Below are 15880 nucleotides of genomic sequence, written 5' to 3'. Positions count from 1 at the left end.
AAATAAACTAGAAATTATGTACTAAAACAAATTCGTATAAAATGACACTCCCTCGCAAATTCAGAAGATTTTACGAGTGGATCTGATCATTAACGGTTTAACGCCGCTGGATCTTGCTAGACAGCGAGAAGGTTTGTTGGATGACTTGGATCCACCAGTCAGATATAAACCGTAATATGTTTTTATAATTTCAATGCCGTAATCTGTCGTTAGTTACCGAAGGAATGAGACAGAGTACAGTACACGATGCAAATCTCGTGAGGCAGTCCCGATTTTGTCTGATAATGGGGGAGAACTGAGAAGCTTTGCGGAGAAATGTTAATCTGTTTTGTGGGACCCGATCGAAATTAAACATCAAAGCTGCGTGTGGGATGTGGGGTCAACTGTCGGATAAGAGTTTTACGTTTCGCCTCTTGGTAGAAGCCACATAATAATCGTCAAACGACCTGCACGGCTGCACGCCGTTGTGTTTTTCCAAAAAATTTCTCGTCTACTACCTGAATTCGTATCCTCTGAGATATCTCAAACTTTGCGTGACCTTTTGGAAAATCCCAACCGTTTAAATACTCTCTGCACGAATCGCAAAGCACACATAATACTGACCCCCTACATCACCCCCGAATAGGCACCGGACACGTCGGTCACGCAAGAGTTGAGATATCTCAGAGGATACGCACCCATCCCTACCTACCCCTGGGTCTGGATCCCCGAAAGTAACTAATATTTTGAGTTTAGATCATGACTGTCCAATCAGAATCCGGACCGATCCGCCCCCCTTTAATTCGTGTCAGAGAAGATCGAGCGGTTTATATCAAAACACAAATTTAAGTTACTTTAGGAGATCCGAATTCACCTACCCCGAAGAGGAGAATGAGGTGAAGATAACAGAAAAAGAAAAACTGCAGGGGACGATTTGTAAAAGTTCAGTGAAACAAAACAAAAGTTTTCTCCATTTGCCAAAGTGCATCAGATTTGTTTCGTCTCAGACTCTCGTCACTTTCTTCGTGGAAGCCGCCTCTCTCTCCCTCACTAAAAGGAGATCCAAGTCGGAAGGGTTAACCATTTTATTTATTTAATAGCTATCTTTTCGACTATTTTTAAGTAAATTCAACGTCTAATCCTTCTCAATCTTTTTATTCACACTCATTTTGTTCTAGTCTTGGGTTTTAGCTCGCTCAATTTTTTTTTTACCAAATGACTTTGCAGGACGCCCCTGCTAGTTTTGCTATTGCTATCGGTTGGTTTTGTGAATGATCTTTTTTATTCCGCATTCTAACTTAGTGTTTTTTTTTTATATATCATAGAAGCTCTCAGTTAGAGCTACTAATGGCACCCGGTGCAGCTTCAGATCAGATCAAAGATAGAGGTATCAAAATCGCCCACTGATCAATTTTATTTGCATTTTGCAAAAGCATTTTCTTGCAGCATTTATATATTTTTATACTATTGTTAGTAGAAGCTGAGCACGGCTGTTCTTTTTATCTGAGACTCAATTACTGATATTTGGTAATAATTTAGGTCTATTCCTAGTAAATGATGGATGCTGTGGAATTACCTAAAACATAGAAAAACTCTATGGAATGAATGAAAAACATGTACAGCTAAACTCACTATAAATTCTGAATCATAATTCTTATTATTTTGCCTAATTGACTTCAAAGTCTATTTTATACAATTAACATGGTGAGTAAAATAGGCTGCCAAGCCTTCAAATTGTAAGAAAAATAGAAGTTTTAGCACTTGTAGAATTCATATATACCTGCCAAAAGGATCTCTAATTTCCTGGTATCTTTGGACTGCTAGATAGCCAGTACCAAGCTGGAATGCCCCAGCCTCCCTGTACATTTTCAAGTTCAGGAAAAACATAAAGAGTCACAAAGTGTAATTGAACCTTCTTAGTTCTTAACCTGGCAACTATTGTGCGACTTTCCAATTTAGTGAATGGGGTTTTGCTGAGAGTTCTTTTTAAAATTATAGTGCAAACTTTATTGTGTTGTTAAACAGATGTATGTGTTGTTGGTGTTGCACGAACTCCGATGGGAGGTTTTCTTGGAGCCTTGTCATCTCTTCCTGCTACTAAACTCGGATCTCTAGCTATTCAGGGTAACTAATACCTCTCTCTCTCTCTTTTTATTTGAAAAACTTGGTAGAGGCTACCAAGTGTATATTGAATAATAAAGATTGTTTTAAATTGCATCCTTAATCACTTCTAGCATCTAACTCTTAGCAGCTATCTTCTAACATTTACCAGTGAGCAATTTAGACATCTTATACATAAAATCTAGGAAACAAAGAGAAATTGCTAGAAAATTACAACACTGCCCCTTAATTGTACTATCCCTCGTCATGCTTCTCTGTCAGCAGTGTTGCAGCCACATTTTTGCATCCACTATCACTCTTATCCTCCATCACTTTCGGTTCTCTTCTTGCAGCTCCAAAATGATATCTTGCGATGCTTCCAGATATTCCACACAGTACACATGGACCATGTTACCAATTCCTTGAGTTTGATTGTTGGATTCTCTGCCATGCATTGCCTTTTTGACCTGTCCCATATTCTCTGTACTGAAGTCTCCATTCCTGCTGGTTTCCAACCTAGTGAAATAGATAGTTGGTACCATACCTCTGTTGCATAGGGACATAGGAACAGTAAGTGAGCTGCTGATTCAGTAGGGCAGTTGTTACATAGAACGGATCCCCACTCCTCACATTGATATTCCTTTTCTGCATGACATCACGTGTGAGAATTTTTCCTTTCAATAACAGTACGCCAAATGCTTTGACGTTAGGCGGTATCCTTGCTGTCATATTTCATCATACGTCCATCTTTCTTTGCCTCCCTCGCCTAGTATTCTGTAGATGGACTTTGCTGTGTATGGCTCATGCCCTTCCCAGTGCCACAGTAGGGTGTCAGCTTGGACTCTGAAGTTGATCTCCATTTTGGGTAATAGTGGGTCTAGCTGATGGGAGATTGGGAGAGCATCTCTGAGAGAGATAGTCGGACACAGGGGCCGCGGCTTCTCATCATTGTAGCCTCTTAATGGGGTTCCGTTCCAGGCATCGTACCAGAACACAATTGCCATCTCTCTCTCTATTAGTGTGGATCATGTGTATAATAAATGCATGCACATGGATGAGAATCAAATTATTACTGAATGCACACATGTATCGATGATTGGATGGGACGAATACATGCATTCAAGCAAGCTAGCAGGTATGTATGTTGGCATGCATGCACATGTGGGTTATTGGTTTGTGATAAATATGTATGCATTGTTTATCTGCATCATCCTACCCATGTAAACAGGAATACTAACATTTACACATTGTGTATGGTTGTGATTTGAATTTGTTGCATGCATGCAAATGTGTGATCTAGGGATGTACAAAAAGTCACGCCATGACCGGACACAGCATGGCATGCAAGTCACGTGCCTGACTTGCGCGTCGCGTGCCGTAACCATCTTCCGAGAAAAATGGCACAACACGGCACATGACCAAAATTGACTATACGTAACCAAACCACATAAAAATTATGCCAATATTTATCCCAAATTCAAATTCCGAACAACAACAACCAAGCCTTTAGTCCCAAACTTAAAATTAAAAAACTATAGTTAAACGTGACCATCATGTTTGGTCACGATGTGATTTAGTCACGGCATGACTAACGTGCCCTGACCATTCCCTGCGATTTTGGTCATGGCACAGCATGAATTTACATCCTAGTGTGATCCACAAGTTCACGTGTTTTGTATCATAAATCACTTTTTTTTTCCCATTTCAGGTGCTCTTCAGAGGGCGAATGTGGACCCCACACTGGTCCAGGAAGTATTCTTTGGTAATGTACTAAGTGCAAACTTGGGCCAGGCCCCTGCTCGCCAAGCTGCCCTTGGTGCCGGTATACCAAATACAGTAGTTTGTACCACTGTCAATAAAGTCTGCGCTTCTGGTATGAAAGGTACAGTCAAAAGAGCGATATGGTACAAAAAACTAATGGAGAAGATAAGCTTTGGTAAGTATAGTTACAGGAAAACCTGCACAGGTGCTGGACATTCTCCTAGTTAAAGATGGCAGTCAAAAAAGTAAACAAAAGCAAGTTTCACTGTTTTAGAGGTGTATCGTAAGGACACCAACATGGATCGTATCAGCCATGTTCATTTTGATACTGATTTAGTATTTTCAGGCATTGAAGACAGTAAATGGTTGTGAGTGTACCCAAAACCAGCCTACTAGATAATTTGCATGCAAATAGAATTGCTTGAATTTTCATTGTGCATGCACTTATTAATTTCAGCTGCAATGCTGGCTGCACAATCAATCCAGCTGGGAATAAATGATGTCGTTGTGGCCGGAGGCATGGAGAGCATGTCAAATGCTCCCAAATACATTGCTGATGCAAGGTCTGTTACTTTGTTTTAAGTTTCTTTAGTTTCTTTTGGAACATGTCTTTAAGCAAGGACGAATGTGGATGCTTTTGTACCAATTATGCACTGATTAACATGGTGCTCAATTGTATAATAACACAAACTGAGGCACATGTTACATTGGTAGGATGAAATGCACAATTTAACATGGTGCTCAATTGTACAATAACACAAACTGAGGCAAAAATTGGGTTTAATTGAGCAGAATGTGATTTGGAAGCAAAATGGCTCAGATTGAGGTTTAGTCATGAAATTTTGTTGAACTGAAGCTGCTGAATTGTACTACTCAGGTCTAGTCAGGCTGTGAACAGAATGAAAGAAAGCACAATTTCTGTATGTAAAATTTGGAACTTTTCTGAAATACCGTTTCATGCAAAATAAATTTGGCAGGAAAGGATCACGGTTTGGGCACGACACACTTGTGGATGGGATGCTGAAAGATGGCCTATGGGATGTGTATTCTGATTCTGCTATGGGAAATTGTGCCGAGTTATGTGCTGATAATCACTCTGTCACCAGAGAAGAACAGGTAGATGCTGCTTTGTTTTATGTTCTTCTGAAATTTATAGGAGATGTTAGTTTTCTAACATAAATAATAGACAACTTCAATTATGTACAATTTGAAGGGAAGAGAGTCATAATGCTAGGTTTGTTACCATATTACTTAGCACTAGTCCTGACAAAGTATTGATAAAGTGCCCATATTGAACTGACCATACCGAATGTGGTTTTTGTCGGACTTTAGCTAAATATTGAAATTGGCCTCGGATAAGGTTCACATTTAAGTTGTCTAAGCATGACTAAAACTTTCCAAAATATCATCTGACATTTTGTTGTTATTTTAGGACAATTTTGCCGTACAAAGCAATGAACGCGGCATAGCTGCCAGGGATAGTGGTGCATTTGCTTGGGAAATCATTCCTGTTAGTTTCTTTTCTCTTTTCAGAGCAAAACCATGCCAATGAACCAGCACTTATTATTACTTGTGGTTCTTATCTTCTTTTGTGGGGGCACTTTTCTGTTTTTTTTTTTTTTTTATAATGTTCGGGGCTTGTGAATAAACTATAAACTGGGGTTAAGCGAGGCTCTCAACATCATACTTGGGGCCTTTTGTTGGTACACAACTTTATTAAAGTAGGTACATTGAGTCATGGTAAAATTTGGAAGAAATCACATTAAGAGATAACTTGCCAAATAAAAAAGGCACAAATGAATCCAATAAATGAATAAATAAAAGAAGAACACACACAACTCTGGTACACACCTGTTATGTATTTGATGCCATCATCGCGACTAATGACCAAAACAATAATAGTATTTAATACTTTATCCTTATCTTTTGAGTTATACTGTTTGTTTTTGTATAAAAAAAAGTTTATTTGTACTATGTTTAATTTTTACTTTTGATTTCAACCTTTTCAGGTTGAGGTTTCAGCTGGTAGAGGGAAGCCACCAATGGTAGTCGACAAGGATGAGGGCCTTGCAAAGGTTTATTTTCTATATATATATTCTATATATATGTATTCTAGTTTTGGGGTGGCACATAGCCTTACACAGTGTTTGGTATTTAGTTCCTTCAGAAGCAACACGGTAACATAATTGTCTAATGGAAGTTGGAAAATTCTGTGATCTTCTATTTCTTGGGTTTCTGATTAGAAAATTTCAATTTAAGTGCTGAATTCATGGTACTAGTCCTTTTGTAGATCTTTTGTTTAAACTACAGATCTGTTGTCCACATCACCAATACGAACCAGTTAAGTGCAGAGCATATAAAGCATATAAACAAAAAAAAAAGAAAGAAAAAGGAGTAACGAAAAAAGGAGGCTTAAGTTTTCCTTTTGAACTTGCCCTATAATTAAAAATTAAATCATCTTTGTTTCCCTAAGTTTTTCACATTTCAACTTTATCAGCAAAAAATAAGCAAAAAGATAAGAATAGACGGAACCAAAATAAGAGAGGAAACAATTGTTCTTACTGACTGCTAGTGATGCATTTCTTATCTAAATTATAACATTTTATTTTTAGCATAATTCTTTTCCTTTCTTATTGCATGGAATAGTTTGACCCTGTAAAGCTAAGGAAGCTCCGGCCTAGCTTTAAGGACAACAATGGTACAGTTACTGCTGGCAATGCATCTAGCATCAGGTTCTTTCTCTAGTTATTTATTTGTTATATATAGAAAAGAGAGATTGTTCCTTTTCTCTCCTTTATTCTTCTTGTTTCCTTTTATAAATAGAACAACCCTTCTTTATAAGACTAATTATTTCCCTATCCAAGATTCAGAACTAGTGTTGTGCTTTGTACCCCCTTTTTGTCGAATTGATAATTGGCAAATGATTTTGCTGCTAAAGGGAACATATTCAGTACACCAATTCAAGTTACCAATTAGTCAACTTTTTTATTTAATGGACATTAATGCTGTACTATACATATGTGCTGAGTTTTTATCCAGCATAGTATTATACCCTTTTTTTATTTACTATACTCTGTTTTGTCCTCAGTTTTGTTTATGCTTTCAGGAATTTTTATTATGCAATCAGTGTATGAATTTGATGTTAAATTGTCCTCAACCAGTTAACATTCATTTCCTCAATTGTGCAAGTTGAACGTGAAATGGTTGCCTCAAAAATACATTAATAACACCAGAAGTTTGTTTACTTCTAATTTTCCTTTTATCTTTGTTACTATTTTATTGAAGTGGTAGTAGTAGTTGTTGTTGATAATTATTATTATTCTTTTATAAACAGTGATGGTGCTGCTGCTTTGGTGCTTGTAAGTGGAGAGAAGGCTCTACAGCTTGGCTTGAAAGTTATTGCAAAGATCAGCGGCTATGCTGATGCTGCTCAGGTAACCTATTTGAATATAGAACTATAAAACTGTCAAAGAAACTAATACACAATCTGCAATTATCTAACATAGACAAATGTATGATTGCGCCATCCGTGCCATTGATCAATTTAAAAGCACAAGTTTGATGCCTTATAGTGAATAACAAAAATAATATAACAATTTTTTGAGTGCTAAAAATAAATTTTCATCTTTGAACTTTGTTTTCATGAATTAAGGGGTTCTTTTTTCTTACTTCTAATATTTTGTGATATAGGCTCCTGAACTCTTTACGACATCTCCTGCTCTTGCCATACCAAAAGCACTATCAAATGCTGGCTTGAATGCTTCTCAAGTTGACTTTTATGAAATTAATGAAGCCTTTTCGGTGAATTGTCTAAGTCACTCTTTGTTAAAGCTTATTTTTTTCAGTGTTCTTTGGATTAATTACCAAAGTTTGTTTGTTATGTCGGCAGGTTGTTGCCCTTGCAAATCAAAAGCTTCTTGGACTTCCTTCTGTGAGTATTACCCACATACATAGATACAATCACACACACCGCACATTATTAAGCTAAAGTCCTGAAATACCAGGAATGGACCTAGCTGGTTTAGTATTGGTACAGTTAATCACTGAATTTGGGTTTCTTTTGCAATTGTATATGCTGTTGTTTAAGCTTTAAATCAGCTGTCACTTATCAGTCAAGAGTATGAGGGAAAAAATGAAATTAATTAAAATTGTATTGAAGCAATCAATTAGAATACTCGTACAACAATGTAGAATAGTCACTGAACTCCCAGATGAACTCCCTTTGTAGAGCTGGATGTAAAATTAGACAATGATAAATTCTGCTGTTTTATCTTTGTTTATTTTTTGTAACTTTGTGTGTGTGTGTGTGTGCAGGAAAAGGTTAATGTACATGGCGGGGCTGTGTCTCTGGGACACCCTCTTGGATGTAGTGGGGCCCGCATCTTGGTCACCTTATTAGGGGTCAGTATGACATTATAGCCTTTAACTTGTCCCCTTAGATATTTGCTGCTCTGTATGTTGATTTTGGTCGTATATTCAGTTCCGTTTTCAAAGCTTTCTTTCCATTATCTTATTAATACCAAGGATTGAAATTATACATAACAGCAGTACTTCTTTATCTGGTAAATAGTTGAAAACAGAACCAAGATAGTTCAACGAAACCAAACTTAATCCTCAAATTGTGCAAATATGCCTGTTTTAAGCCGTCGTTGCCTCAGTGACCCCAATTGTGCAGTTATTCCTCAATTTGACCCAGTTAGCCTCAATTTACATGGAGTCGTACATAAAACACCAAAAAAAGCAAGAACCAGCAAAAGCATAGAGAAAACGTTAAATGTGATTAAAGTTGGTTTTTGTACCATGTGAAGATAGGAGCTAAAGAAACATTATCTCTGTTTTCAAGGTCCAAACAGCCTATCTGAACCTTTCAACAGGATCTCCATATTAAAATGTACTTGGAGACCAAATTTTATATTTTTTTAGAATTGTTTTACTGATTTTTTAGATAGGTACAAAATCACTGTTTTTGAATGCTGAATGCTCCAGAATCTTCTGATTTTGTACCTATCTAAAAAAATAGTAAAAAAAATTCAAAAAAATTATAAAATTTGGTCTACAGGCACATTTTAATATGAAGATCATGTTGAGTGGTTTGGATTGAGTGTTTGTACTTGAAAATGGAGATAAGGATGTGGGGCATGAAAACAACGGGACATTTTAACCCTACCCATAACCAATCTGTTTTTTTTTTACTCTTTGGTAGGTTTTGAAAGCCAAAAGTGGCAAACTTGGAGTGGCTGCAGTTTGCAATGGTGGGGGTGGGGCATCCGCAGTTGTTTTGGAGATTGCTTGATACTTGCATTTTCTTGTAAGCTTATATGACTTTACTGAATCATATGCTACCAAGCAAGTATTATGGTTCCAGATTTCAATATGTGCAAGTTGAGTGGTAATCTGCATTCTGGTAACTAAAAGAGTGACATTTTTTGGTGCATACATTTTGCTGAGAATTGACCACGGTGTCCTAAATACTATAATCAAAATGACTGTTGATACCAATTTATGTGTATCATACTAGTACCTTATGAAACCATAGCTGTTCAATAAATGGTTTTTTTACTTTTTGAAATTTGGTACATGTAGGTATCATCATGGATCCTTACTGCTCTTTTCTGGTTTCTTGGATGCTTCCCTTGATTTTTTTTTTCCTTCTTCCCTTATTTTTGTCATTTGGTGAAATAAATGTGCCTGTAAGTAGGGAACATAGTAGAGGAGGGTAGTTTGTGACTTTTCAACTCGTATTCTATCTAGAGATGCAATTTCTCTTAAAAAGCTAGAATGAAAATTGCATGTTCAGTTGTGATACTAAATTTAGGAAAGAATTTTAAAGATGCATTTTGTTTTCTTAAATTAAGCTAGAATGAAAATCTAGTTTTTAGCTCCGATACTAGATTTAGAGAGGATTGTTATGTTTATAATGCTTCCTTTGAGTTTGGAGTGATAGACTTAATAAAATCATGAAGTGTTTTGTAATTAAAAAACACGTAATTCAGAATCCGTAAATCTAAAATAAAATAGTAAAGGAATTTAAATCTTACAGTTATGAATTGAAGACATTTTTAGGCGGAAGCGTTAATACTGATCTTCAATGGTTTTCCTTAGATCTAATGATGGAGACTTTCAGCATTTTCTTTACTTCTCTCTTTCAAAATAAAATTGATGAAACTTTTTTAGAAAGAGATCCCTCAAAATCAGTTCTTAAAACGTTTCTTAATGTGATCTCTTAAAATAATTGGATAAAAACGTTTCTGGAAATTGGATAGGGATCCGTACATTTATTAATAGTAATCTGAATTTTTCTATCAAAAATTCAGATGTTTTTTCGTTAATTTTTTTAAATGAAATTGGTGCACAGTAATAACATAGGCCACATAATAAATAAAACTAATATGGAGACCTCTAACATAGCAAAAAAAAAAAAAAATCATTGCAATGCGCTTGATATTTATTAATAAGTAGCAAAATATTTTTCCAAAAATAATCCGAAGGAGAGGGGGGGTGAGGGGTTGATGAGCATCGGATCAAATTCAGTTTGATATCAAAGTCGTTTGATCCACATTAAGATGCTGTGGGCAGCTTTAGGATTTGTGTGAATCAAATGTGCACTAATCTTGATGTAGATTAAACGGCTCTAGTTCGATATTAGGCCGAATTTGGTCTGATGCTCAGTCGAACTGTCCCAACTCCAATTTGCTCCAAATTGTTACGTTTTATTTAATACTGATAAAGGGCACATGGAAGTTTTTTCTATGCAGGTATCCATTATAAAAAGGTAATTGTATACAAGGTCTCCCTTTTTCTATATGTGGAATTCTAAATTAGTTGCTTGATATTGAAAAATTTCGGGGTGTTCAAATGGTTTGGTTTATTTGGTTTTTAACCGGACTGAAAAATTTCGGTTTAAATGGATCGGTTTCTCAGTGTAAATGATTCAATTTGGTTGAATTTTTGTATTATTTTGGTTTATATGGATCGGTTAGGTTTAAGTTTCTCAAAACTGACCGATTTATGATAGTTTGACTAACACTTTGTTTGGATGGAGAGTAGAGGAAGGGAATGAAATAAAATAGAAATGAAGATTATTATATTTAACCTTTCTGTATTTTTTTCTAAAAAAAAAAATAAATCTTCATATCTGAATGATTAATGGGGAAAATAAATTTAACTTTTTTTTCATCTTATTTTTTGTTTGATTGATTAAAATTTAGAAAGTTAATAAGAAATTTGGTGATTGTAGGTTTGTGACAAAGAAACGTGGGTGTTAATTATATAGGTAATATATAGAATTGAGTGTTTGTGTCATTTTTTCTAAAAACATTTGCAACAGATTTTTTTTCCATCGGTTACACTTCAAATCAATCGATTCTATTTATTATAATCATGCAAGACTAAATACCTTCAATATAATTTTGTCAACCAAACATGATTTGAAAAAAAAAAAAAAATTCTTTCCATTCTCTCTTCCTCTGCTCTCCATTCAAACAAAGGTGTCAGAAGTATTATTCTCTCTTCCTCAACGATCATAGATTTAGGAAAAACAGCTATAGCTCCGGTCTAATCGAATTGAAAGATAAAGTTCAGTGTTTTTACTCTTGTTTATTTTGAATTTACAACTTTAATGTCTTTTTTTTTTCTTCACAAAAGTACCTTTTGATCAATTCTGTTATTTACTTTGGTAATACCTATTTTGTATGGTACTGTATTGAAAGATTGTTGGTTAACTTTTACTGTTTAAATTCTTATTTCAGAGTGTTTTGGATATCTTGAAAATGCACAAATGAATGCATTTTCTGATTTTCAAGTACTGTATTTTTTTCACTTCTTTGATATTTAATGACTGTATATATCTGGTATCTAACTACATTTTCTGATTTTCAATGACTGTATTTTTTTTTCACTTCTTTGATTTTTTTTAGTTTTATGATGTGTGTAATGTGATCGCATTTGATTTCATTGGTATTCAATTTTTAAATTTGATTGTCTGATTTTCAATGACTGAATTTTTTTTCACTTGTTTCAAGTTTCAGCCGCAATATATTTTATTTTGCTAGTATGGAGGGTGGCAGTCCAATATCTGATCGGAACCGTTTGATCTGAATTAAATTCATGTACAGTTAATCTGCACATGAATTTTATGCATACGGAAAGTCACTGCATATCACATATACAACATACGACCACATATGCAGATTTGTATGCAGAAGTACATATGCAGTTTTATTATAATTTGTCATAGAAATATTAATAGAATTAAATTAATTTATATCTAAAAATTTATTTAGTCTAGTGATTTGTGCTCTTCACCATATTATAAAGATTATAAATTCTAATTTCTTTCATAACAAAATAACTTTTAGACTTTTTTCAAGTCCGCATAGACTGTATATGTACATGTATATTCAAAATCGCATAAATTTGACTGCATGAAAATTTATGTGCGGAAAACCACTTCATAAGAAATTTTTTTTATTGATAGTAATTAATAGAAAACAAGAAAGAGAAACAAAAAGAATATAATTATAGTTTTATTGATAGTAAGATCTTAATTGTACTGATCTTAAAATTTGAAGAATTTAGAACAGGAGTAAAGCTAATATACACTTAAGTGTACTGTACACTTAACTTTATGACCGTCAGATTTTTTTAAAAGTCATGTAGATTCTTTAAAAGTCGTGGTAGCACGACTTTTAAAAAAATCTAACGGTCATAAAGTTAAGTATACAGTACACTTAAGTGTATATTAGCTTTACTCTTAGAACAGTATATATTACACCGATCTTAAGGTTTACTTTCACTTTTTAAACACCAGTCATTGCTTTCTTATCAACACCAGTCAAATTTGCATTTTATTCTGTACCTCGTTAACTGGAGCTTTAAATTTTACTTGCAGCGGCCTCCAGTCAACAAAATCTGGACGCATCCATCATTAATTCAAGAGTGTTCAATTAGTTAATTATTTAGTAGAGTACAGGAGGCGGCATTGAGGAGCATCCACATTATTTAATTAAAATATTCCCTGAGTTTGGATCGGTACATATATTAACGATCCGAAATTTAGATATTTTTAAGACCGATATAATTAGTACTGATTTTACTATTAATAAAATTTCTCTAAAAATTAAGTCGTATTCTTTTTATTTCTCTCTTTTTTTTTATTAATTACTATTAATAAAAAAATTCCCTGCAACCGCCGCATATGCAGTCTATGGTCGCATTTTAAAACACTGCTCGCAACGGACAGTCGTTCATCGAGTAAATTCTATTGAATGTGCCTCCTTTCCAGTAGAACAATCCAGGAGATTCTCATCTTATACGGCTCCCACCTATCCACGATACCGAAGAAAATATCTTCCAAGTTAAAATCGGATTCTGGATAAAAGGCAGCATATAAAGCCGAGTTTTTTAAAAATACCCAAATTTATTAATATTTCATTATAAATAATCAGGTGTTTGGCAAAATTATATTTTTACTTAAATCGTAAGAAAATTTTAGAGTTTGGATTAAAAATTCCGTAAGATTTGCTTACGGTTTGGAATTTTTTTTTTTTTTTTAATCTAACTTTGCACCTCTGGTTAACATATTAAAACACCTTCAAAAATTATGAAAATTTACTGACATGCATTTTTGATTTCATAGAATAAGACTGTTAAGTTTCATACAAAATCTCAAAACAGATCGTGAGATATCGGCTCTCAAAAATTGCCCGAACTGCTGAAAGAGTGCTTCTGAGCCCAAATTTGCACCTCTGGTTAACATATCAAAATACCTCCAAAAACTATCAAAATTTACTGACATGCATTCTTGACTTCATAGAATAAGACTGTGAAATTTCATACAAAATCTCAAAACAGATCGTGTCCTTCAGCAGTTTGGGCAATTTTTGAGAGCCGATATTTCACGATCTGTTTTGATATTTTGTATGAAACTTCACAGTCTTATTCTATGAAGTCAAGAATGCATTTCGGTAAATTTTCATGATTTTTGAAGGTGTTTTGTTATGTTAACCAGAGGTGCAAATTTGGGCTCAGAAGCACTCTTTCAGCAGTTCGGGTAATTTTTGAGAGCCGATATCTCACGATCTGTTTTGCAATTTTGTATGAAACTTCACAGTTTTATTCTATGAAGTCAAAAATGCATGTCGGTAAATTTTCATAATTTTTGAAGGTGTTTTGATATGTTAACCTATTTCGATTTGTTAAGTTCAAACCGAAGTAAACCTATTTTACAATTATTAATAATAACACCAATAAAATCAGTGTATGAATCACCTACTGGTACCATTGTCTATAGTATAGCAAATAGTGTTTTTTCTACAGTACAGTATCTCAGCCGTTAATTTTAAACATAAAACTGAAATAATACTCCTCTGTTATCTCAAAATTCAATTTGCTGTACCATAGACAGCTCCAAAATTTAATCCTACACTGATTGTCGAACGGGGCTCTAAGCTTAGTACTAGGCTATACACCCAAGTTCCAACAACTTGGATGTATATAGAAACAGTGGAACAGTGAGGAGGACCAGATGTTAGCTAGTCAATTTGAAAACAATTTTAGTACTGTTTAGTACCCTTTCGTAATTTTAAAAGAAAATGATCACATTTACATTTTTTTCATGGATGAATTAATAATTGAAGTCTCTAGGAACACGTTGGTAAGTTTCTGGTTTCCGCTGAATACATTAAAAGTGTATTGTATCAATTTTATCTTCGAGGAACAATTATATGGTATTTTTTTAATACGAAGCATTAGGTAAAAATAACAGATATTATTTAGGAATAACGTGTTGAATTAATTGTTGAGACATTACCTGCTACTTTGGCGAAAATCATATCCAAAAATCAAACAAGATCTCCCTCTTGATTGCCCCATTTTATCATCTCCCCTATCATGTCATGGTAATACACTCCTTCACTTTCTATAATCTACAAATGTATTTTGAAAAAAAATGAAACAATTTAAGAGAAATTGAAAAAAAAAAAAATATAACACAAGAGTGCATCTATGCAAGGAACTCAGGGGTGAAAACGGAATGGATACAGAGCGGATAGTTATAATATCATTTCTATATCCCTTTTTTCATTTTCCGGATATGAATGCAGAGCGGATATCAGACGGATCCGGATCCAGATCAGATCAATTTTTTATTAAAATAACATAAAAATATTAATGTTCATAATATTTATCTAATTATAATGGTGAATAATATAAATTTTTCATAATATATATTAAAATATATGGTATATATCTACTATTTGGATACGGATAATGAAAACATAAAACCACATCAGTATCCTTATCCACGCGGATATTCGGATATCAGATATCCACATCTAAGTTTTCGAATACGGATTGGATATTATCCATACCGTTTTCATCCCTACAGGAACTGCAGTACAAAATAATTGCAAATAATTGTTAGCTGGCTCTTTGTATTATGTAATAAATGTTGAAAGTCAGTGCATTTTAACAAAACGGAGTAAAAACAATTATTATATAATATTACCAGATGAGTGTTTTAGAAAATATAGTCAATTAAAACGGGCCAAGAAGTATTCTGATTTTATAAGTTAATTCGTATTTTTTAAACCTACAACAATTGTAATATATTAAAGGATTCCACCAATTTTTTTTATCTAACAAAGTAGACTATCGAAGTATCAATACACATCTCAAACTAGAATAAGTTGCTGATGTAGAAAGAAGCTATCAAAAATCTTCAACAAACTTGTTCTCTTATAAATTTTAAATTATACATGCTATGGCCTCAGTATCTCTATTTGTAAAGTTCCAATAGTCAATTCAAACCGTTAAATATGAACTCCGTATGAAAAAAGACACTTGAATATCAAATTTTATGTTTTTATTAGATTTTTTTATATTGATAGAAAATTACAATTTTTAGATTTGAAGTTTCAAATCAAGTGATCTTTCACCTATCTAAAAAAATAGTAAACATTTTATAAAAAAATGTAAAATTCGGTATGCAAGTGCATTTTCATATGAAAATCATATTGAATAATTTAAACCGACCATTAAA

General features: G+C 34.0%; 1 protein-coding gene across 5 annotated transcripts; it reads left to right on the top strand.

Moving 5' to 3' along the window:
- The first annotated feature begins 906 nt into the window (after positions 1–906).
- LOC144564914 (acetyl-CoA acetyltransferase 2-like) lies at positions 907–9758 on the top strand. Of its 5 annotated transcripts, none has more exons than XM_078314492.1 (15): positions 907–1054; positions 1305–1366; positions 2005–2103; positions 3788–3961; positions 4298–4403; positions 4818–4956; positions 5273–5350; positions 5850–5915; positions 6487–6572; positions 7175–7274; positions 7531–7641; positions 7730–7771; positions 8155–8241; positions 9044–9148; positions 9424–9758. In XM_078314492.1, the coding sequence occupies exons 2-14, from the start codon at positions 1327–1329 to the stop codon at positions 9131–9133; spliced, it is 1218 nt and encodes a 405-aa protein (XP_078170618.1). In that variant the 5' UTR covers positions 907–1054; positions 1305–1326; the 3' UTR covers positions 9134–9148; positions 9424–9758. The 5 variants fall into 5 exon arrangements, 3 of the variants coding, with proteins under 3 accessions (XP_078170618.1, XP_078170617.1, XP_078170616.1); XR_013514780.1 differs by having other exon boundaries at positions 908–1054; positions 9044–9217; positions 9424–9612; XR_013514781.1 differs by having other exon boundaries at positions 908–1054; positions 8155–8293; positions 9424–9544.
- Positions 9759–15880: the final 6122 nt, after the last annotated feature.

The sequence above is a fragment of the Carex rostrata genome, chromosome 14 (genome assembly GCF_964058835.1).
Source record: "Carex rostrata chromosome 14, lpCarRost1.2, whole genome shotgun sequence".
NCBI classification, from domain to species: Eukaryota; Viridiplantae; Streptophyta; class Magnoliopsida; order Poales; family Cyperaceae; genus Carex; species Carex rostrata.
The sequence above is the reverse complement of the archived record's forward strand: the minus strand, read 5'-3'. Positions and strand labels throughout refer to the sequence as shown.